Below are 25,103 nucleotides of genomic sequence, written 5' to 3' on the forward strand. Positions count from 1 at the left end.
TTACTCCACGTCTCATTGAAACCCACCTCCGTCCAGGAAATCCATTCCAGATTTTACAGAGCAGCGGCAAGAAAACACTTGTGGAGTCATTTCAGCAGAGGCTGAAGTATAGACGCAGCATTTTTACTGGTAATGACCGACTGTCCGACGTATTTCACGATCACTGATATATATATATATATTGTATATAAAATAGTATATACATCAGCATTGTGAAGCTAACACAATTTTCGATTCTATTGTGTTTGTTTGATGAAATAACTTTGTTTTGTCGCTGCGGTCGGGGCTCTTTTCGGAGGCTCTCAGTCGTCTCATTTTTCTTTGAACACACCACACAGACCGGCTGATTGTCAGAGCTCTTATAAAGCATAACACCGGCTGCTCATTTGCATTCTAGTTAATATACCAACACCTGCATAGCAGCCCTTGCTATCATAATTTAGTTTGGGTTTTTTTTCCAAAGCGCTTTCATGTGCGCGTTTTTGTTCTTCAACTCCCTCGGCCCCCATTAAATGCTTGATGAAGTCAGACTCTGTCAAACAAATAAACACGCTTCTTAATTACTATGAATCCACAAAGATTTTCACCATTGTGCATCTTTGTTTTTGTGCCATACTTTGAATTCCGCTTACCAACCCCATTCCCTCCCATTGTCATGAGCACGGCGTTCCCCGGCTAATTGCGTCGGACGTCTGCTTTTATTACTCCGACAATATAAAATGTGCGGCTTGTTGAAAAGCGTTCAGTGGAGCCATTCGCGCCTTTCATCGTGTAAAGTGATTTCCAGAGTTTCCCAAATCAAAGCGAGCGAGCGAGCTCCCCTCGGTGTGGCTCAATTGGAAACATGGTCGGAAACAACAGACTTGATTATGCAGGCGGAGGAGGCGATGAGATGGAGGTGCTCCCATCAGCACTCCTGTTAGTGAGTTGCTCTCCCGATCTCCCCTCTCGGAGCGGCTCCGGCTCTCCCTCTCTGGGGCGAGCTATGAAAAGAAGGGAAGTTTGAGCAGATGCAGCAGAATGCATTGTGAACTTCAGCGTATTCCTGCAGGAGGCTTCGTTTCACGCCAAATGGTGCATTTTTAATATCAACAGAAACCACAATGATGTAGCTGCTGTCTGCTTCGGTAGAGATAAAATTGAGATCTGATTCTTTTTGACTAACTTCATGCAATACAATAGTGGAAAACAAGGTTTTGGACATCCCGCGTAGTTGCGAAATATTATATTAAGAATCACTATTAGGTCTTCAAGCGCATGTGCACAGCCAGAATACTAACAAATCCTAAAAAAAGCCATTAAAAACTTTAAAAATAGATTAATTCCATAATAATACATAATACATTTGGCGTATTGGGTCATTTTTTGTTGGGTTTTTTATCTAGACACATTTTTTTATTGCCATGCTTCGTGTCTATGTAAAGCTGGAACATGTAAAAGTTCTCCAGAGACCAAAAAAAGGCTCAAATAAGGGACCTCATGCAGGAAACAATCCTGAAGCTCTAGATCCTCAGTCAGGAAGTGCAGACGCAGTCCTTCAGCTGCTAGATTTGCTCTGCAGGAATACAGACGAACCAACAGCTTGGAGGACAAACAAAGTTCTGGCCATCCAAGTGTTTCTTCAGCAAGAAATGTCTGCATCCTGATCCGTATGTGATGAACACCAGCGAATGACGTCACAGGAGCTTCAGTCATCAAACCAAACTGGAGTCCAGTGTTCAGTCCGTTCTGTACATGGCCCATTTTTTGGGATCACGCCTTTAAGTCTGACAAGGCAGTCAAAAAGTTGCTTGGTTGGAGCACACAAGAACTGGACAGTCAAGTCAGATGAGTTCAGTTTCCAGCTTTATCTTCCTCCTGCTATGTGAAGAGAGCCAGGTGAAGCCTGACCTCCAGGTTCAGTACCGACCGGTTACTGGGATTGTGACGTGACCTTTAAAAAACCCCCCAAAAATCAGTTTATTTTCAAAAGCGTCTAACCAACACAAGTACAGTGATTCTTTTTATTGCCTCGCTGCTTAATTTTCTTCAGCCTGACTGTCATTACTGTACTCTATTCAGCGTCAACAAATGTGACAATTCAGTCAATAATTAATCTTATATGAAAACCCTGTTTTTTGACAATGTCTATTGAAATAGTGTTTTCTTTATATATATTTTTTTCTTACAAATAACGCTTAACAGAAGCTGTCAGCTTCTCTTTGCTATAGAAGGATTGTTACAGGTATTTTATATATTATTATTTCCAAAGACTTATTTTGACTTAACAGCTCATCAGAGGCTCCTTTGTGCCTTATCTCATTTTTTACTCTTTACAAAAGCACTTTTTTGCTGTGAACAGTGTCGCCTTTCTGTATTAAAGAAAAATGTGTTCCTCAAATGTGAACCTTTCTCTTTGTAGGAATATAAAATCCTTGGATGTAATCCCCACCATCATGTAGTTATTCTGCTCTCGTTAAAACATATTATATGTTTTCCTCTTGAAACAAATAGCAAAAAAAAAAAAAAATCCAACCTTTAGTTTGTTTGGCAAGTTTGAGCTGTTTGAGAACTGGCAAGTGTTTGTTCGTTGTTGTTTTTTTTAGTGTGCTTCCACGACTGAAATAATTAGGTTCATTACTTTGCTCATTTGTTCTGAACTGGTGGCTGTATTCCAGGCTTTGTGCTCAGAAGTGTTTTGAAGTTAACTCGGCTGCTTGAATTATTCAAGTCGTGCGTCCCTCTTGCGATAGATGGAATTAATATCGGGCCAAATTAGTGCCGACTGGGTCATAAAAATAAAGTCGTAGAGATTGTATCAATCTTATGAAATATGTAGATTTATATGGGACTTTTATGTTTGCGTCCGCCTCATGCTGGACAGTGGGAGGTTGAGGGAGGCTTGTTACTCGAGCTCCTATCTGATTTGCTTCAGGTCTTAATCTGCACTCCTGTTGTGCCCCCCCCCCCCCCCCCCCCCCCCCCATTACGGCGGTGAGTCAGGAGCGGAAATCTAAGTGTTTCCCTGTTATATCACCTAATTAAAGCCAAATTTGAAGCTGAGAGATGTCGTGGCGAAGGCAGCCTGATTTCATATAAACTGCAATATTAATTCTTTCTCGGCGACGCCACTTTTTTTGATGTATTGATTTGAAAACCTGGGAATCTTTCAGCGAAGATTTTCTTGTCTCTGAATCGATGGCGGTGTAATTGGATAGAAGCTCTCTGGGCTCTAATTACAAACCCAGATGGATGAACCGTGCCCTGTGCTCTCCAACCTCCAACAGCAACTCAAAATGAAAGTAAAACCCCAAATATATTTCCAGTAGAAATATTTCTCCCATGAAATCATACAAAACTGACAATTTTCTTTCTAAATTGCAGCTTTCAGACAGAATATTGTTGAGCTTTCCCACCAGAAAGAAATGTATGTCTCACTTAAAATGAATAGATTACGGCATTATAACAATCTGAAATCGCATAATCTCTCGTATTTTTCCCCCCAGATTATATCGATGTTGCTGCCGGCAGCTCAGGAAAAAGCTCACAGGTAAGAAAATCTGTTAACGCTCATTATTCCTCATTTCCTGTGTGAACCTTCCAGGGTCTTAACTTCTCCTCGTCATTTTAACCCTTTTCTTCCCTGGTCCTCTCACTTCTATTGGAGCCTTTTTTTTGGGGGGGGGAGGGGAGGTATTGATTATTGGCCTCCAGATCAGAAGTTTGATCTCTACAACACGAGCACATTCCCTCTTTGCCCAAGCTCAAGATGATTTCCCTCCTCTAGCATTCTCTGTAGTCTGCAGTTGCTGCCCAATAAATTATAAATGTGTTCGGTTGCTCTACTTCTTATTGGTGTGAGAGGGTGTTGACAGTGAGCCTCCTGGCAGAGGTGCTTAGCATCACAGGAAAGGGAAATTACTCGCATGCTTCTCACAGATTCCCATTACTCCTTTCCCTTCCGCAAAAGTCTCAACCCTTCACTCTGCCACCTTTTAATAGTCCTCATGTTGTTTTGTGGCGGTGTTGCGCTTCCTGTCCTTTTTCAGTGTGCTCCCTGGTCCCTCCACAGTCCCAAGTGGTGTCCTCCAGGGATGCAAAAACACTAAGAAATGTAAACAACGGCACGAACGCCGATGCTCGTCTGCGTTGAGTAGCGTATTTAAGTACGGCTTGGGAAAATCTGAACTTCACGTTACACGGGAGAACCAATGGTTTCAGTTATGGATCAAAGAGCCACACATTGACAGGCAAATAACTGTCAAAGTTTATTCTCGAATGGAAACGAACCTCATATAAAAAGAAGCTTTTCTTCAACCACATTATTTTTGTAGAGGACAGGGCAGTAGCGTCTGTCCACACACGCAGTGTGTGTGTGTGTGTGTGTGTGTGTGTGTGTGTGTGTGTGTGTGATCTTTTTTCTTGGCGAGAGCTCTATGATTGGTTTGTCACCTGTCCAAAATGAACTCCTGCACCTGTCGTCGTCTGTGATCTTTTGAATAAAAAGAGTAGAGAGGGGCTGTAACAGCCATAAAGGTAATTAATAATGTGATAAAAAAAACAAAAGGTGTTTTACAACCGTCAGTGAGAGAATGTTGTATATTCTCAATGTCTTAATATGATGATTATCTTACCCACTACTTATTTGACAAAAATGATTTATTGTTGCTATTGTACAGCATGGTGGCCACAGACAACACTTTATTTTGTCCCAGATTGGTCTGTTTGAGTTTGGTTAAAATGAAATCTAGAATCAAATGGATGATAACAATGCCACAGTTTTTAATTTATATTTTAATTTTAATTTGGCTGCTGTGTTATGTTTTTTTCCACAGTGTGCAATTTGTATTTGTGGGCGTATCTTCATCAGCCTTTATTGTGCTGACAACCTGGCAAACATGTCTGTACATGGTACATAAACATAAAAGAAATGTGCAAAATCTAGTTGTTGTTTTTTCTTAACAAGGCATTGTTGTCTTAAGTGCTAATTTACTAAAACCAAGGGTAAAGCTACGTGCTTATGTTTATGGAGAACAGATCATTTATGTTTCAGGGTTGCAGTACTAATCACAATCACTCGACCAAACATCAGCAGACTTTGAAACATCTTTCTAAATTAAGACTAAGTCCAGTTGACCTGATTCACAAATGTTCTCCCGACATTCTCAAAGACGTCTTTCTTCTCTCTCAGTATGAGTGTAATTCGCTCCAGTGGTAAAGCCGCCATCATTTGCATTATCCAATAACCAATACTCCCTCCCATGGCCTCTTTCTATTTTAGTTTGCTTGCAACAAACCCATGTCCAAAGGAGTAAGCCAGGATCCAGTGCTCCTCTTTAAATAACATTTATTTTATAGTTTGTGTCACTGCAACCGTGAAGGTCCCAGTATTCCTGCATGCCCACATTCAAAGTCCTGGGTGTTGATGCTTCAAGTTTCCATGACGAAAAGAGGAATGTCATGCTTGAGTTGGTACGACAGGAGTTTCGTGCTCTGTACAGCTCATGGTGATTTTAGCCCATTTCTTTGAGGCGTTTAAAACATCATATACTGTATGTCACCGTTTCGCTGCACATGTTTCTGAAATGATTGGAAATATATCTACGAGGCATTGGCTCTTGGTTTAAGATCGGGTTTGGCTGGAGTTGTTGCCATTTTTCTTCGGCAAGATTGGTCGCATGCAATATTCTCATAGAACAGCCCATGATACATACTGTAGCTCCAAACTCCACCTAAAAAAATGGAGTGGAAAGACATTTTGTATTTTATGTCCATGTTCATCTGCAGGGAAATAATTGGCAAGCCATTGTAAAAAAAAAAAAAAAAAGAATAAAACGTCTTGAAGCATTCATCTTTTGTTAGCTTGTGTTCATGAGACGCATAAAAAGAAGACGACCTCTAGAATTATACAAAAAAGTGAGTCGGTTCTCAGATGAAAATAGTGGCGCTACGTTATCAGTGCACCTGTACAAAGGGATTCTCTGTCAAAGCACAGCCCCCGCTTTTTATAAAAGCTCCATTAGGGACAGCTGCCTGTCAGAGTGATAAAACAAAGATTCAAATTATATCCATCCGGGAGAAGAAACCCATTAAGGGAATGAAAAGAGCTCAATTTTCACAACAATGGAAACCACCAGAAAAGACATGTCTAATGCACTGGAAAAAGAAAAAAAAAAAAGGCATTAAAGCAAAGTCGGAGGATGTGAACGTATATAACGACACTTTAATGTCTTCAAAAAGCATTCGGGGGAAAAAAAAAATCTCTGCATGCATTTCAGTCTTTTCCTCCTTTGTTGACCCTCGCGTGGCTGCTGGGGTGTTGAAGAGCCGAGACGGGGCGAGGGTTGCCTCTTTCCCCACACATCACCAGTTTCTGAACACACAATCGCAGATCCTCCCAACGGCATTTTGAATGTTCTCCAGAATCGGCCCATTTTTGACAGATTGCTCAGACACCGAGGGCCACTTTTACTCCTTTGTGAGAGTAACATTTGCTGTGTGATATTCTGTATAAAACCTGAGCCCCCACCCACTTCCCCCTCCTCGTTTTAGCTCTCCTGAGCTGAAGAAGAACATTAACAAATTAGAGGGGAATGCAAATTTTTAGGTCATGGACGTGTTCCAGTTTAGTTTGTGGAAAGTCATGATATTTACATCGGAGGCCCAGGCGGCAGGCTTGGCAGGCATTTACATGCACAGCATTTTGCAACACATGCTGATAAATTAGTGGACTCCAAGTGAATAAAACTGATTTATTATTTCACACCCAGAAAAGTTTTTTTTTTTTTTTTTTTTATTTGAACATGACTATTAATTACTGCTCATTTCGCAGAGGGTGACAAACTTCCTGCAAAGTTTTATGGTAACTTATTGCACAGTTAGAAAATACACAAGCTAATTTCTGCCTGCCTTAAATTGAGTTGGAAGCTTGGTGAAGAAGAAGTTATTAGAGTTGAGTTGAGTTAGTAGATTATGTTCAGGTCTAATACCGTTTGCACACAGACATTTACGTCATACTAATTGGTGACCGTAATTTGCTCTCAATTGTGAACGTAAGTTGAGTCTGAGGATAACGCAGAAAAAAACTTTTTTTTTTTTTTTGAATACGACCTTTTTTCTTTTGTCAAGGAAGTCATCCAGGGGCTGTCCTCGCTTTATAGAAAAAATAGATACACGATTTGTCTCTTCTTTTTTAATAAAGTTTATTTTATTTGGATCAGAAGTTTTCTTATCCTTGTTAAAAGAATCAAACAAACACACGTTAGACACAATGTAGCTGTCCTTGAATTTAAACAAGACGTTTTTATTTGCTTTTTGTATCAGCAGAAGCTGGATTTCAGCTGCGTAAAGGATTTTGGATGTGTCCATCTTTCTTTTTGGTTGCTGTTATTATACAGAGAATAATTCAAATACATGTATGTGCAAATTAAAATATGATAACTAAACAGGAGCTGTTATTTCTCAATTTTTCTACTTATCATTTTAGTATTCAGCCACTTGAAGAAACCGTGAGTTGCAGTCCTGGTTGGTGGTTAATCCCTAAGTTAAACAGAGTCTGAGTTGATATTTCAAGGACGTCCAGCTGTTGAGTCTAACTGGCCTTGTGGAAAGAAGCTAATAGTTTCCAAGCACTGTTAAGATATATACAGTATTCGTAAGCCCTTAGAATACAAATCTATTGTTCTGTGGTTTATATTATTTCCATGTAACTTGTTTATTCATCCCTGCACACTGAGTTATATTTAAAAGGTGTTTGTGACAAATTCTGCTCATACTAGTCTGAATGAAGCATTAATGGATGAATGATTGAAAAGCTGTGATTTGGAGAAAAAAAAAAAGCGATTGATCAAAGATCAGTCTCTTGCATCAGTTTGTTGTTATGCTCAAGCTCTTGAATTCCGTGGGAATATAAGCCTGTGTTTCATAGATGTTTTACATGGAAGAGACTCGAGGCTGTTTTATGCTTGACGCACGGGCGTGACGTGCAGAATCAGCACGAGAGAACGTGTGCGCCATTTATACTTCAAGCGGCTCCCGCTCTCAACCTGCAGGGGGCAGTAGCGGGCAGACACACTTCCACCGCAGTAACAAAATATGGAGCGGTCACGTCGGCGTGAACAGGGCCTCGCGGAGGGGCGTGGCAGCTGAAATGACTTAATTTGGCCGCACGTAGCCGTGCGGATCCTGCAGACGCGTCTCGCATGAAACAACCTTTAATCCGCCACTATATTCTCTTAAAACCTCTGTGCGCTCACAGCCGTCTTCACATGATTTTCAGAGCCAATAAGCTGCAGAGCAGACCTGCTTCTGCACACGACTAACTTCAAGTAACTTCAAACAGCTGCGCTCGTCCAAACGTGGTTAAGATCTGGCTAAATCTGCAGAGGCTCCTGTAGGGTGTGATTACGGGAAACACTGATCTCGGAATGCAAAGCAGCAACCGCCGAATGCTATTAGGTTTTGCCCAGCGCTCTCTTTCAGTGCAGGGGAAGATTTGTTCAATTACATAGTCCGCTTTGATCAATACTGTTACACACGACACCGCAACAAGAAGCTTATGATATGGAAAGCAGGGAGTGTAGTTGCAGCTGTACGCGGCACAGTGCCACTTCCAGCACTCGTCTCCCAGCGCAGACCGTGGCTCGCATATGGAACGCACCGCGCCCGACTCCTTTGAAGACGGCCCGAAGCCTCCGACGACCGGCATCGGTGTGAACTCAGAATGACTCGTGGGAAATTGCCAACGAAAAGCCCAGGTAGTAAAATAGCGTGTGGCTTCAGGGCTTCATAAACACGCTCAACAACAAGTGTTCTACAAATTTGCTTGTGTAAGCAGGAGACCTTGACGCAAGGGGGGTGGGTGGATGCAGGAGAACGATATACAATGAGCAGGAATTCTGACCGATCATTTCGCTCCCTCTGCTCCTGACTTTACTCCTTCTGAGCCTTTGTGAAGACATTTTTGAAAAGACATTTCAGCTTCTACTTTGAAAAGGTCAACTTCACCTTCTGGTGGTTCACCAGATCTGAGCTGAAAGCAACAAGTCATGTGACACACACACACACACACACACACACACACACACACACACACACACACACACACACACACACACACACACACACACACACACACACACACACACACACACACACACACACACACACACACACACACACACACACACACACACACATAGTCACCACAGCAGAAGTAATCAAAAGTGCTCAACGCCGTGACTCACTGAGTTGCTTCATGTGTTTCCAAAGACCTAATGGTAGATTCACAAAGGTACGCAATCTAAACACTTTCTAAAGTTCATCTGTAGTCCAGGCTGGGATGCAGTCTACAGGCAGGGCTTATACTTTTCTATCCCTTTTAGCTTGTTCATGCTTAAAATACAGAGATCCGTTCACCAGCATTCATGATCGGCTCACATGGTTAATAAGCAGGTTGTTTTCCAGTCTCGTTGTTGGTGGTTCGATCCTCTATCTCCTCTTGCCATTAGTCCCAGTGTCCTTGGGCAAAGCAATGAACCCATAATTGCTATAAATAGAGGTTGAGCACCTTGGATAATTGTTGCCACTGGTGTCTGTTGAATTGGCATCCCCTCCATTCACTGGTCACACTGCAAGTGGGGAATTACTTCTTTGGAGGTTATGATGAACAATTAAAATGAATGTGACTGCTGTCAGTGAGGTCCATTGAAAAGGCATGCTGGGCAGCTTTTAAGATGTGAATTTGGCAAAATGGAACACATGGGATTTACAAGCGGGGATCACACAGCAACTTAACAAAATAAGGCTTTCATTTGCAAGTTTTCGAGACTCTGTTCTGGGAAAAACTTCATCAGAAGTATTTTCAATCAGCAACTTACAGGTCTGCTTCCACAAATAGATCAAAGCTACAGTGCTGACAGACCAGCGTTTATTTGACTCAAGCCAATCCGGTGTGAATGCACCCTGCAGGACACGTGCAGACGACAGTTAGTACCTCTCTTACCTTGAACACCTAAGTAGCTCTGCCATCCTTCAATTTCCGTGCTAATGTATATTGAGTGTCTCAGCACGTGACATTTTTCTTCTGGTGGAAATTTGCAGTGTGATGCAGATGCAAAGCATTTGATTGTGTCTGCTCTCCAGAAAACGACCCCGGTTAAAACAGGTGGCTTTTCCACAGAAAGAACCAGGTTATTATTATTATTATTTATTTTATTTTTTTTTCTCTATGGCCGTTCCAGACTGAAGCAAGACGGACGTGAAAAAACACCAATAGTGTGACAAGCAGACTCAATGTTTTCTGGCTCTTTGGTCTGCATCTGAGCTTCAGGCCAGACGAGATGGAGCGACCCGGACCAAACCGATCAATACAGTCCGTCTCCTCGTTCCTGTCTGCACGCTGTCAGCGTTACGTTGGTGATCAGTGAGATACAACGCTTTGGAGTGACGCAATGACGTGGATCTCACTTGGCTCCATAGACAATGGAAAAACAACCGGTTCTTTGGCGGTGGTCATTTAAGAACTGGGCTCTGGCACCGGCCCCGAACGAGCTCCTGGTTCTTTCTGGTGGAAAAGCCCTAACTGAGACTTCGTTCATGCAGATATACAGCGAGATTGCTTCACTGACGGAAGGCAGACTAACCAGAGTCTAAAACATCTTGGGTGATCTACATTAAAGATCTGCCCACGGCTACATTCTGTGCGTTATCAATCAGCTGTGACTTGTTTGGTGTCTGTTGTGATCGTAGCTGTCCGACAGATCAAAAACACAAGATTGAGTCTCGCCTGCATTTGTTTCAGGTCACCTGTTGCATCGGTTGGTGATCAGTTGGTCAAAGGTCTCAAATATGAGTCTCTTGGTGAATGTACTTAATAGGGCTACAAAAAAACCTGTTAAAATAGGCTCATTATCTGTTTACATGATGTGATTTTGAGCTCGTTGCCAATTTGTAGGAGCTCGTTTGAGTCATGTTTCTGAATTCTGCTGTTTGCTTTTTTTCAGTTGTTTATACCCTCCTGCAGTAAATGCTTCTTAATTATTGACAGTCACTGTTGTTCATTCATATATATATATATATTCATATTTTTTTTTTAACTGCTTGGAGGCTTTATGTCTTTGTCTACAATAGCAGAGGAATTGAATTTCACTATCTGCAGCTGGTGTGGGAAAACGCTTTGTCCTTGCATCTTAGTGTCATTTGCATGTTGTTTGTTCTATTCAATGTGATTGAATGTTCTTTGTTTGGCTTTAGCTTAACTGGACAGTGATTTCCGTTCATACTGCATAAGGTTGGAAGTGGGGCTGCATTATATTTTACAAATTTATTACAGCATAGGCAATAAACACATTGAAAAAGACTTACTAAGCTTCCAAAAACTATACTCCCATGCATTGTGCATTCATGGCCTGCTTCTCAATATGTTTGGGGAAATCAGATTGAGCCTTACCGCCCTATACTGTGTTTACAATGAATTGTATTTTTCTTCATTTCAAAGTTACATTACACCTGGTGGCAAGAGGAGAGCAGCGAGAAGCATCAGACAACAAAATCAAGAGAAAAAACAAACAAATCCAGCACCGCTTCTGAAAACTGCACACACGTAATGGATGGGGGAGAAAAGAGGAACAAACAAAATGTAAAATTGTGTGTGTGTGTGTGTATGTGGGGGGGGCAGAGGAATGAGCATCAATATACGTAACTGTTTGTTTATAGTAAGTCATAAAGCTGCCGCGACAGTTGATGTGGTCGGCCCTCCTCTAACAAAAACAAAACAACAACATATACTGTATATAGAAATATCATAGCAGATAGGACACTTTATAATCCATCATATTTGCCAGAATAACCTGATGTCCAGAGTGCCTCTGCTCCTCAACGGGTTCAGATCGCCATCTCTGTGAGCTTAATTCAGCCTCGAAGACAGCTGTTGACATAGTGACCAAACTTGAACGGAAAGAAATCCTCTCCTGCGACACACTCGACTATACATTTTCACAGTTGTTTGCACTTTGTTATGCTCCGTTCCAAACGTGCCGGGGCAGCCTAAACGGCTGTCGCTGCGTGCAAAAAGAGCATTTCTCCTCTGTCTCCCCGTCTCTCCTAACCTTGGGCAGTTGTTTTAAGAAATTCAAACTCAAGAGGAGTCTGAATCATTGCTTTAACTCCTCTGCAGCGAACTCGGCTCCACAGAAGAGGTGAAGGCTTCTTTTTTCCCTCAGATATCAAGCCTGTCAAGGCAACATTCACCTGAACATTTCACAGTAAACATCATGGTGCCAGTTTACTGTAGGCTCATCTGCATACATTAACCTTGAACATCCGCGCTACTTCCAAACACCTACGTTGTTCGCTGATCTTCACTGTTTGTGGACTAAATCAATTTGTTGTCGTCTTGAGTTATCTCGTGAATTTTTTGATGTGATGAAATTGAAAGGAAGAACAAAAGGTCTTTTCTGACCAACTCAGAAAGGCTTCTTTACATACTAATCGGTTCGATCGGTGTGTCAGCGTGTGATTGTCAGCTGCTGCCAGACGGAACGCAATAAGGAAAGACAAAGCACTGCAGACGGACGCTGTCATGAACAGAGACGAGAGACCACCGACTGGTCACTTTTTCATGCATTTACATGAATGTAATGATTTGTTCTTGGCTGATGCAGACCTGATGCAACTAAATACAATCAAAACAGTTGGATTTAAAACTCCATTTTCCTCCAAAACATTTTTTTTGTGCAGTGTATTCATCTATGGTTAAGTTTTCTGAGAGCGGGGGTCAGAAGCTGCGCAGTGCAAGGTGACGCCGGGCAGGTATCCTGTTAGACGTGATGCATTTCTCTTGTTCGCAAAATATTGAAACAGTTTTTTTCCCCAAGTGTCACATTTGTCACCTTGAACTCCGAGGTGAGAGGCTTTTTGAAAACACTGCAGTGAAATTACAAAAAACAGACTTTTTGTAAAGAGGAAGCTGCTACAGAGAGGCTGTCGAGCCACAGGTTGCAGATCTCTGCCTTTCTGCACACACAGGGATGGTACAATCATTTGTTTGCACAGCTTTTAAAAATAAAAACAAAACCTCCACATTGATCCAGATGGTGAGATGAGGCTGTGTACACTTTCAGAACAAAAAGAAGTGCCTTCAAATTACTTTTCTCTTTTCTTAAAACAACTTTTTTTTTTTTTTTTAATCTTCTGAGAGGAATTTTGTGTCTTTTGATTTGAGTGAGCAACATTACATGAAAGTCTCAGAGTATTCATGTTTTTGAGTTGGATGAAAGAGGAGATTTTAGTACGACAGCTGGTATTGGCTATTGTCTAAAGACGAATGATGTTCCTGTGTAACAAGCTGCGAGAATCTCCATACATCCATTATCTGCAAAGATAATGCTCCATAATGAAAAGGTAACAATAAACGAACATGAAGGTTTTTCTATTCATAAATATTTTTATAACCATTTTAACTGGCAACAAATTAATACATATTAATATCTTGCTAAAAAAAACAAATATTGTGATAAATGTACACTCACTTTTACTTTCTAAGGGCTAAAAATGTCCAAAATGTGATCAAAAGCATTTCATGTGGAGGCGACGGAGCACACAGTGACCCGAAATAACTTACACAGCAGGGCTTGACAGTCGAGGTTGCCCATTGCCCCTGGCAACCAGATTTGGACCACTGTCAACAATTTTGTGCGGTCTGGTCACCTCTGTTGGCAACAGTTCTCGTACGTTAAGAAAAACAAAGCTGAAGCCCCATGAGCCCGCTCTCATAACTAAATGAGAGTGCCCCCGCTGAACCGCTTCATTGTGTGAGAAATTACGAAATTATATAAAAATGAATAGCTTAAACAAGAGAGTGGCGATAATAGTGAAAGAAAATATGTCTTTCAGCAGATATGGTATGAGAAAATGGAAAATGATGCCAAACATTTGTGACAACAGACATAATCAGCCTGTAGATTTGTGAAGGTAAGCTGTGGTGTCTGACAACTAAATATTTACAGCAGATCTTTAAAATCCGAGAAGCTGTGAGGGATCTGGAGAAATTAGAGGCAAAGTCGACGCCTCAACCCACTGTTTTTCTCAAAGTATTAGTAAACCTTTTTGCTTTTAGACATCGTGCTGAAAGGAACAGTGTTTCCATAAAAAAGTGTTCATGCTCTGTAACAATGCTTTGGTACAAGTCACATGTCACATGGATGGCAGGACCAAGTGTTTAGAAGCTGAACGTTCCATCTTCCCATAATTCGTCATCCTGCCATCTTTTCCTCGGGTTAGCAATGCACACTTTATGTAAAAGACAAACATGACTCATCCGTCTAGACCTTCCTTTCTTCCATCGCTCTGAGGTCCTGTTTGCTCACGTTGTTGGTGAGTTGTATGGACGGGCAAATAGACAATAGACAAGCTATTAGAGCTCTTTTCTTTGATTTGACCACATGGACACATAACAGCTTTAAAAATCCTGGCCGCTGCCGACTGGGAGCACGCGGTGTAGAGGCCAAGCCAATGCTTTAAGCCCTTGAGACGCTACAACGGGATCTTAATTGACACTCTGCTTGCTGAAAGCAAGAGCCCCAGTTTCCAATTGAACACATTTCTTCTTTATTGATATGTCCAGTACACTCACACTCACCTTCACAAACATCTGACCAAGAAATGTTCCGAATGGATAGGGATGGGAATTTATACGATTTTGTTCTTTATCAATTCTCTTATTGTTTCTCATTTGGAAATGACACCTGCAGTATTGACAGCCATGCTTCCTGCTGGCTGCACTGGTGAACGACGGCATGGAGACATTCATTCGCCTTCAGTGGAATTGATCAGCGGGGGTGTTTGCAGATATGGCCAACGATTTCACAGAGTTGAAACACTGGTAATAGGTGCTCAACAAGAATCGTTTTTCAGTTGCCATCCCTCCCCACAGATGGACTGAGCACCTTGCATGGCAGCAGCCATGTGAAAGATTGTGTGTGAATGGGAGGATGTGATTAACAATGTAAAGTGCTTTGGGAACTGCTCAAGCGCTGGAAAAGCACTATATAAGTGAAATCCATTTACCATGTATAGATCATCTGCCAATTACCCAATATAATGTGTACTGTAGATTAAATACAAAAAAGTACATTCTGCTCCTACACCCTGAAAGAGCTCCTCAGGTTTCCCCATTTTCCTGCTCCCAACACGTCCACTTTCCTGTTATATCCCCCCCACTGACAGGAACCTTTATAAAGAGATAATTACTGGTATTCACTTCACCTGTCAGTAATTATGACTTGACGGTTGATCGGTGTAAATATCATCAGTGAAAAACAAGTTTACTCACGTCGGGTTTTGTGGCTAAAAGAAGAGGAATCTGACGCTGAACTTATCAGTCTCAGATCAGCAAAAGACGATCTGGCCAAGTGTCTCATTTCGTCCACTGTGGACCTCAAAGATCACCTGCTGCCTCCAGATCAGAAACTACAGTGGGAATACGTTTCCAAGCTGCGGACAAGACCAGTTAAATATTCAGCATTGTGTAATTCATCATGCTAATTGTCACACCTTGCAAATGTGAAATTTAAATACGGTGGCATTAGTCTTTTATTGTCACTTACATTTCTGGATTATTATTAAAGTCTTTTGTTCTTTATCAAATTTGTGCCGCTTGTTGCTATGGATACAGCCAAAAGCCATAAATGGCATGTTTTATACCAGTTAATTGCATATTAAAGTTGCCTTGACTGAATACATATACTGTAATTAGTTGGTGTCATTGGTTTTGCTCAGCAGCACCAGAAAATGATGAAGCACAGAGAAAGTCATGTAGCCCAGCGTGAGTTGAAGGGAGACGGCGTTCATTTATCAGATGCGTAACAAATGCACATCAAGTGAACCTGTTGTGGTTTGATTCCTCATGTGTTTGATACAGAGCGTTACTATATTTTTCATGTATATTGAGATTTCTGTTTTTTTTAAGTCACAAAATAGCTATATTATTATCAACACAGGTGATACTCGGATTTTTTTCTTTTCTTCACAAGTCTCACGGAGGACTGAATAAATAAGAGTCTTTCTTATTCCCTGGCACTGCAGGGATTATTTTTCTAGGCCGATAGTGTTGGCGACACCGTGGCTCTCTCTATGTATAGCAAGAGGACTTATTTCAGTAGGTTTTTGAATTGTTGCAGAAATAAAACTTGTAGTGACGCACACTCTCAATAGATCAAGTGAAAATCACATTTCTAAGGCCTAAATATAATTAAACCTCATGATGGGCTACACCTCAACCACTTAGCTTCTTCACTAGACTGACTAGTTATTTTGAGAATAACATTGTAGAATTGTCAATAAATGTGACGACTTCACGTTTTTCACTGTGTAGTTTCAAAGTCTGTGATTCGACAGTCGTGCTGCACAAGTCCTGCGGGGACAACTTGATGAGTAGTAAGTTTGCTCTGTTTCTTTGTTTTATGTTAGTTTTTTTTTATTATTATTCTTGTTTTGAAGGCATGGTAAATGGGTTAGGAGTTACAGTTATGGGAATTCTGCATTCGAAATTCTGTTACCGGCGACAGGAGAGGAATAAATGTCTTAACATGTAAAAACCTTTTCTGCAGTGAGACCTCACAAGTACTGAAATAATACAATTGAACACTACAAAAGTTGTTGGGTTTGAGTCAGAATAGTTTAAATAGTGGAGGGCATGGTAATGAAGTGTTAAGTTCTCTTGCCTCAAGAATATCCCCGGTTCGATCCCGGGCCCAGAAGGCTTTATGTTTAGAGATTGTTTGTTCTTCTTTTGCCTGTGTGGACCATCTCCAGCTTCCACACAGTCCAAAGACACATGTATTAGTTGAAGTGTGTGTACGTGTGTGTGCAGGGTGTTCTGTCTCACTGTGTTAGCCGTGTGATGGCCTCGTGACGTGTCCTGGGTTTATCCTGCCTTTCGTCCAATGTCAGCAGGGATCGGCTACAGCCTGCTGCATCTGTAAGTCTGATAAAGTGGTGGAGCAGATGGATTTATGGCTGTTGGAGTTGCACTTTAAGGTAGCTGTGTTTCTTAAGGCCATAACTGAAGTATGTATGGGTTTATTATTTGATTTGTGTTTTTATATGAGCCAAAAAATTGTCAGCATGCAAATGTTTGCACTTCTTTCAGAAGTTTTGTATTTTAAATTAATCCTTTACCATTGTGATGCATCTTTTCCTGTGCAGCTGATGATCCTCTCCAGGCTTTGCACAAGCGGCAGTGCTGGCTTTGGACAGTTGAACTGTTGACAGTGTGTAATGGACTTTCAGCTCTACTGGCCACTGAAAATGTCACTGAAAATCTGCAGCATCATGCCCTTTGCTTTTTTTTTTTTCTTTCTGTGTTTGCTGGAAATATACAAGATACAACTATCACTCTGGCGTTTCTTTCTAAGTAGCCCTATAGGATACAGCTTAACACTGTACAAGCAGGGATGTTTTATGAGAAAGAGTTAAGCTGAGTCTCGGGAGGCAATGGTCACCACTGACCTGTTTTCAAACTTTTGACTAAATCCCTTATATGAAACTCTTAAAAATCAAGTCAAGCGAACTGGAAGAGTGGCACTGGGCTCATTTCTGCAGCACTCTTTACCTTCTGGCTTCTTTCCAATATTCTTTTCTGGCCTCTGTGGTTCACACTGAGCTCATCCATCCAACCGTCTTCAATTATCCGATCCATGGTTGAAGCAGGCGGGAGCCTATCCCAGCCAACACAGGGCTAAAGGCAAGATACACAGTGAAGAGATCACAAGGAAACCTCAATTTGTCCCAAACTGCCAAGTTTACAGTCTCTAATTAACCTGAGATGCATGTGTTTGGATTGTGGGAGGAAAAAAAAAATACTCACAGAAAACCCTCACAGACACATGCAAAACCTGAAAACTCTCTTAAGGTGATACCAACTGACACAGTGGGAAGGGCAAGATGCACAGTACGCCATGGTTTAGCTGTTTGCAGTCTAAAAGACATGCATGAACCTCAAAAGACAACAAAATATAGTTGAAAATGTGTCAAAAGAAAATAACTGCATACATGCAATTGACCAATCACAAGTTGCTTAAGCCCAAAAATAATAAAAGAGAGAGAGAGAGAGAGCCAGAGAGAATAAACCTTGCTCCCATGCAGAGGCCGTCTCCGATCCTTCACTTCAAAGCCGCTATAAAAGCCCTTTTGTTTGAGGCCGACAAATCACTATCACACAATCTCACAGTGGGAGGCAAAACATCCAATGTCATCTTTCTACATCGTGAAAACCTGCAGGTGAAAGTCCAACTCCATTCAAAACCAAACAAAATAACAAACAACCTATCATTCCATGATCCTGGAAGAATTTGTAAAATAGCTATACCTGGACGCTACCGAGTAGAGATATTGTGGTTTATCTTCTACTGTCACCTGCAGTTATGTAGTTATTTTGTTGGATTCACAGGATGATGCATGTTGGTCTGATCAACAGCATCATATGTATCTGAGGTGACTTATACCCGCGAGACACTGTGCAATTTTCAGCCGTCCCAGATGAAAGATGGCAAGCGCAAGAGAATCGTGGCGATATCTGTCCTCTTGCCACTAAATCATTGGACCTCCGTCGTACTGTGAGATCGGTTAAAGGACGGCCGTTATCAAGGGGACCAAAGACAACCTGTGATCAAATTCGGATTCTGGGTTGATCATGGTTCCTGCTGCGAACTGCATCAACTAACCAGCCAATAGAAACGCAGTATAAAGTTACGTAGTGATCAACGCCACACTGGCGCGAAACCTAAATGGGTGCTTTGGGCCTACACTAGCAACATACCTCAAAAAAAGGATGCGGGTTGTAAACAAAAGGTTTTGAGACATTTCTCTCCAGATGTATAGATGTCACAAGGGTGAGGCTCCGTTCATGCTTCACTAGTTTCTTTTTCATGAATGGACAGTACGCTCTTACATTGTTTTATTCTTGCACAATCAATTCTCCGCAGATTTTAAAAATTGCACAGCCTGTAGCCGCATAACCTACATGCTTGTCAGAACCTCATGAACAAAGTCAAAGGCTTCATGTGGGTTTGTCTGAATTTGTGCTATTTGTTGTTCCGTTTCTCTTTTATGCACTTAAACAATTAGTGGATTGATCCTTTCATTCATATTCCAAACAAGAGAGTGAATAAAGTGCCAAACATTGTGCGATTTTTACCTCGTAAGTGCTCGAAGGAACCGATCAAATTACTCTCTGCAGTCCTTGTCAATTCATTTGTTGACAGTGACAAAAAAAAGAGGGAAGAAATTACCTTTTCAAAGTGGCACTAGAGCACATCATCTTGTGTGCAGTTGGAAAAGGTTGGCGTCAGTAAGAGCGGTTTAACAGCTGCGAGCTGCTATCAGCAGCTTTTTTCCCCTCTAGTTTTCAATTGAAGTCAACAAAATGCGGGAGAGCGATCTGAAGAAAGACTGTCAGGAAAATCCTGCTAATGCTCGGCGGCAGGCGTTTTTAGTCTCCGTGCATTATGACAATGTGGAGGAGGTGGGAAAGATATTTTAATCCTTAAACTGTTGAAATAAATGCGACGGTTTACAATAATTTGAATCCTTGGCTCATTGATGTGGCTGCGCTGTGGGACAGTTGGTTTGCGGGCCTTCCTATGTGGAGTTTGCATGTTACTTCCTGTGCAGGTGTGCGTTTCCTTCCCGCAGTCTAATAACATGACACAACACAAGGTTTTGCAACCAGCAAGAAACCCTATGTAGGAGGAAGTGGTACAAGAAATTGATGGTCCATGTAAATTGAGAGTGGCACGTTCGATAACCATGTTCAAACTTTCAAGTGCTTAACCCTTAGACAGCCACCGACGGGTTTTGACATGCACACTTCTCTTCGCTATCGCTTCTAGACCTTTTGTAATGTCAAGGAAATTAAATAATTGCCAGAAAGCAGGAACGTTGAGCTTTTTGTTCAGATATAGAATCATTACAATGGCCCCTTGGAGATCCATCCAATCGCAGCAGACGATGCAGCAGGCCACATATTTGTAGCATGAAATTGTCAATACCGTCAAAAACACAGTAAATAAATGTGACTTTCATCCCAGCCTCTAGCTAAAACAAAATGTGCTGTCAAAAATATGGCCTTCAGCCCACGGAATGACATTGCAGAGTTAAAAAAATAAAATAAAATCATGTGCTTCATTATTCAATCAAACTATTACAGGTTTTTATGGAGAGTGGCAGACAAACCACAATACTGAGGCCCAATCCAAACAATCTACGATGCAAAAGTGAGATTCAGCATTCAAGTTATACTTTGAAGGGGGATTTGGAAAAACAAAAATAGGTTTTCTTGAAGATTGCAAAATGCTGTTCGGACAATAGTTTAATAATAATAATGCATTGGTTTTATATAGTGCTTTTCTAGGCCCTCAAAGACGCTTTACATTGCATTGCATTACTCATTCATTCCATACTGGACGGTGGTAAACTCCGTCTGGAGCCACAGCTGTCCTGGGGCAGACTGACAGAAGCGAGGCTGCCATTTTGCGCCATCGGCCCCTCCGACCACCACCAACCAGTCACTCTCACGCTGCATTCACACAGGCAGTTCAGGGCACTTTGGCATGTGGGCAGGCAGAGATTGAATCGAACCTGCAACCTTCCGATTGGGAGACGACCGCTCTACATTTCACTGTATTTTTTTCAGCTTCGATCAGGAAAAATGATTTGTTTGTAGAGTGATTCATTTTCTAATCTCAAGGTTTTTGGTTCGATCGCTCGTCTTATTCTTTTATGCTTGGAAACTCTCTGAACCTCAAGGTGCTCGCGGTTATCTATTTAAATGGTGAAAGGCTTTACGTTTGTACATTTAAACTGGCACTGCGACCTTGAAAGGTGCATTGGAAGAACTTGTGTTCGAGGATATTTATAAGTATGAACAGGATAGGATTGGAAGCTGATGCTCTACTCACTATCTGTCCTTGTTTTTCTGTGAAATTGCTTGAAATCATCATCAGTGGCATTTTTGTGTTGTTTCTTCATGTGAATTGCAGTCACTTCTTTAGGCTTGCTTCGGTTCTTGTAGGAAACAACTCCTGCTTCTCTCCTTGAGCTCCACGATAAATCAAAACGTGCAGTTTGTGCATTTCACGATTGCGTCCACAACCCCGTTTGTCATGTTATCACAAACCGGCGTACATGCCACTTACTCACCCATATTTACGTTCACACCTGCACCTGTGGAACAAAATCAGCAATATTGGTTAAATTTGAAAATAAGATAAAAAAAAAAAAAGGAGCGCACAGAAGGACTGGACTCAACCTCAGGTGGGAGAATCGCTGTCACTTTAATGTTGCTTTTGCATAATCAGTGTTGCTAACTCATCAGAAAAACTTCATTGCTTAATGATACCACATAATTTGCATGATTGATTATTTACATGCATAAAGTTGTGCGGGAGTCCAAAAAGTGAAAAACAAACACCCTAAATATGTTAAAATATACAAAGAAATGTTCCGTCTGTTGATTCTAGGTTAGTTTTGCTTTTGACAGGGAAGGAACATTTACATTTACTGGAGCTTTGCATATGCGCGCACACACACACACACACACACACACACACACACACACACACACACACACACACACACACACACACACACACACACACACACACACACACACACACACACACACTCGAGCTCTGGGACGGGGACGAGGCTCACAGTCACTGGAGAACAATAGTCCCCAAAATGCCAGAAGTATCAGCCTCTACCAACACCACAAAAAGCGGTTACATTTTTCACAAGTCACTTTTAACAGAAAATAAAATGATTATTTGGAAAGTTTCCAGATTCCGCAAGAAAGACGCCAAGTCGTCCACACTGTGCATAATGCATTGCCTTTTCTTTTAATCAAAGTTGTTAATTCACTGGTGCTTATGCAATCATATACACATCATTTTGTTCCTTCTGAGGTTGGTTTTTCCTGGTCGCTTGTTTCACTGGCACAGCTTCCAGCAATATTACACAAGTGCCAGATACTGAAAGTTGCCCTGGAAAAAAAACCAAAACAAAAAAAAAAAAATATCGCCCGCACATATTCTGACAATTCAAGAGCCATAAAATGAAAAATTAATCCACTCGTACTTTGCGATAAGTGGTCTAAGGTATTTAAAACGCTTCTTTCCTGAATTGCACATGTTTCTCCGCTCGCTCGTCCGAAATCCTAAAAATGTCTGCAACCTTGAACGATTCTCGCCGTCAGTGAACAGAAAGCTAATGCGAGCCGACGGGTCAGTCACATCAGTGGAGCGTCTGTGCCCTCGGGGACGGGGAGATGTGGCAGAGAGGCAGCGGCTCGACCGTGTCTGCATGTGAGGCGCCTCCAAATGAAAGACAGCGGGTCAGAGGCCTGTCATCGCCGGTGTCCTTGATTGCATAATAATCCAATTTTTTTTTGCAGGCTTGGGCATCGCTCCCGAGAGGAGTTCACAGGCAGGTGTGCCTTCTTTGTTCAGAGGGTAACCTACACGAGTTGAGGTCTTTCTGCCCGCCTGCGCCGGCGGGGCGGCGCCTCAGATCAAAAGCAGTGACTGGATGGTGAAACTAACCCTTTCAGATAGATAGTGTAGACGCATAGCAATTTCTTCTTAACACCTATGGGTGTCTGATTCTCCCTGCAAATGGCTGACAGCCTGCTGTCAGACGGGATTAAGGACAGCGTCACCTGCATGCTGAGACATCGAAGGCCAGGAAGAGTCTGGCTCTGTGAGCCGAGACTACCTCGTCTCCCAGTGATGGTAAAAATGATACAAGAGTGGATCGGCTCTCTCTCCGCTGTGAAATATTAGATCGTTTACGGGAGACAGATTTGCAGACTGTGGAGGGATTTTATCAAGTGCAACCACAGAGCAGGATTTTAAAGTAAAACTAGATGAGTCATTTCTTAACTATATAAATTTAGATCTCACTCACGTTGTTACTTCTTTATTTAATAAGACATCAACACTTCTCAGGTCTCCATAAGGCTTCGGTGTCTCAAATCTGAATAGAATTTTGAGAAACTCAGAGAATAGAAATGAATGCACTCTTCTTCTTTTTTTAAACCATGCAGAAGAATAATTCTGTGTGAGATTATGTGATTAAAGGAGTGTCAGACAGACCTCAAGAGTCGAAATCAATGAAGAAAACACAAATTAATACTTATTGTATTTGCATTTGTTTTGTTCTATTTTTGAAGGTCACACTCTTTCCCACGATCCACATAGATGTGATGCCTTCATCTGCTGCTGCTTTTATTCCTCCTCCTCCTCCTCGGTGGAGCTGCAGAGTCAGTGAGGTTTCAGTCTCTCCTCAGGTCCATAAATATTTGGAAATTTATGTAATTTTCAGTGGGATTGGAAAATATTTGGAACTGTAACAACAAAGAGTGTAAACTTTCAGCTTTAATTATACATGTAAATCAGTTGACTGGTGTGAAAAGAACACACTTTAGATTTGACCTTCCACAATTTTGCCATTGGATTTTTTTTCGGGACATTCTACATTACATCTGTTTGTCCTTCATGATCTCATTCATCAGGAGCAGGTAAAACTTTTAGACTTAGTTTCAGTTGCGTTAATTTGAAAAGTGCTAAAGTTGAAAACCTTTAAGAAATACTGTTGCTGTCTCAAGATTTAAAGGCATTATTGTGATTTTTGTATATTTCAGATATGGTTTTGCAGTTCGTTTTTATTTATACAGGAGAATACGCGTGTCCATAATGCATTTGCTATAAGAACAGGAATGAACCCTTTCTATTGTATCTGCTGGATATTTGATAAGGATGATGATGATGATGATGATGATGATGATGATGATGATGATGTTAGCTCTGAGGTTGCCATTGATGGCTATTGCAACTGACAGTATCTAGTCCAAGCAGCAGATGTCCTTCCTGCTGCCATTGGGATTCAAACCCGGGACCCTCATGTTGGAATATGTTCAATCAAGATCATTTTTTTCACCTTTGCATTTCTGCAACCGATTCCATTAACCCAAAGCTTTTGCAGAGTGTAGAAGTAGCTAAATTTAAATTTACACCTTTCTTATTACTACTAGTACAGGTTAGTTACTGTGAAGCACTTTGAATTACAAATATAGTTGCAAATAATGTAGTCTTGTCTCGACATAAATACCAAATATCTCCCAATGAGATAATCGCTGAATTGTCACAGACTCGCTATAAACCAATAACAACCTCAATGTTTACCACAACTATTTATTTGTGTTTTCCGTGACTATCATTAACACATTAACACACCACTGCCTGTTTAAAAAGAAAGGTGTAGAAATGAGAATGTTACCACTTTTCCGGTCACTAAGTTCCCACTGATAATCTTCCGACTGAGGCTTCAGTCTGACAGGTGACAGACGGGCCTGAATAACAAGCACCACTCATTCAGATAATTTCCATAATTATCACACAATATCAGGCTGAACCCGACAATATACTTGGAGGAGTTTATGTTAATAGATCAATTTACTTCACACAAGTGATCCATCCATCCATCCATCTTCTACAACTGAAGGGGGGGGGGGGGGGGGGGGGGGGTGCTGGAGCTCATACAGTTTGACTGCAGGGGAAGTTGAGGTATACGTCAATTAATGTGGGAGGAGAACGTATCCTCTAATGAACATGCAAACACCAGGCAGAAATGCCCCCGAGCCCAGACTCAAACCACTGTGGGCCCCCGATGTGATCGAGAAACCTAAAATCAATTCCATTGTTCATGACTCATCTGTATTCAACATGTTTGAAAGAAATGTGCAGATCAGCTCCAACTGTTTCTGTGCTGGGAGGCATTTCCTCAGCAGGCCCCCACCAGTTCTAATGGCAGAGGTTTTATTATGATGGAGTTCTTCCTTTTGTTTTCCTTCACTTATTAATGTGTTCATTTTTTAAGACAGACCTCACTTTGTGACGACCCTATTTACATTTTTTTAACCAAATTCAGATTTTTTTTTGGGGGGGGGGCTACATTGCTTCAGTATGTTTTGTAGGTACTCAATTCTCTGCCTCATATTTTTCCACTTCCATACATATAAAACCCTCATTTAAACACTCCTGCCACTCACAGGTTTGCGCAAGTTGTCA

General features: G+C 41.4%; 1 protein-coding gene across 1 annotated transcript in view; it reads left to right on the top strand.

The window, feature by feature from the left end:
- b3glcta (beta 3-glucosyltransferase a) overlaps positions 1–25,103 on the top strand; it is a 101,231-nt gene that overhangs the window by 7,700 nt on the left and 68,428 nt on the right. The window contains exon 2 of the mRNA XM_080503758.1: positions 3,486–3,529. Coding sequence (XP_080359884.1) covers positions 3,486–3,529 — 44 coding nt within the window. The remainder of the gene's footprint in view (positions 1–3,485; positions 3,530–25,103) is intronic.

The sequence above is a fragment of the Blennius ocellaris genome (genome assembly GCF_963422515.1).
Source record: "Blennius ocellaris genome assembly, chromosome: 2".
Lineage (NCBI taxonomy): Eukaryota > Metazoa > Chordata > Actinopteri > Blenniiformes > Blenniidae > Blennius > Blennius ocellaris.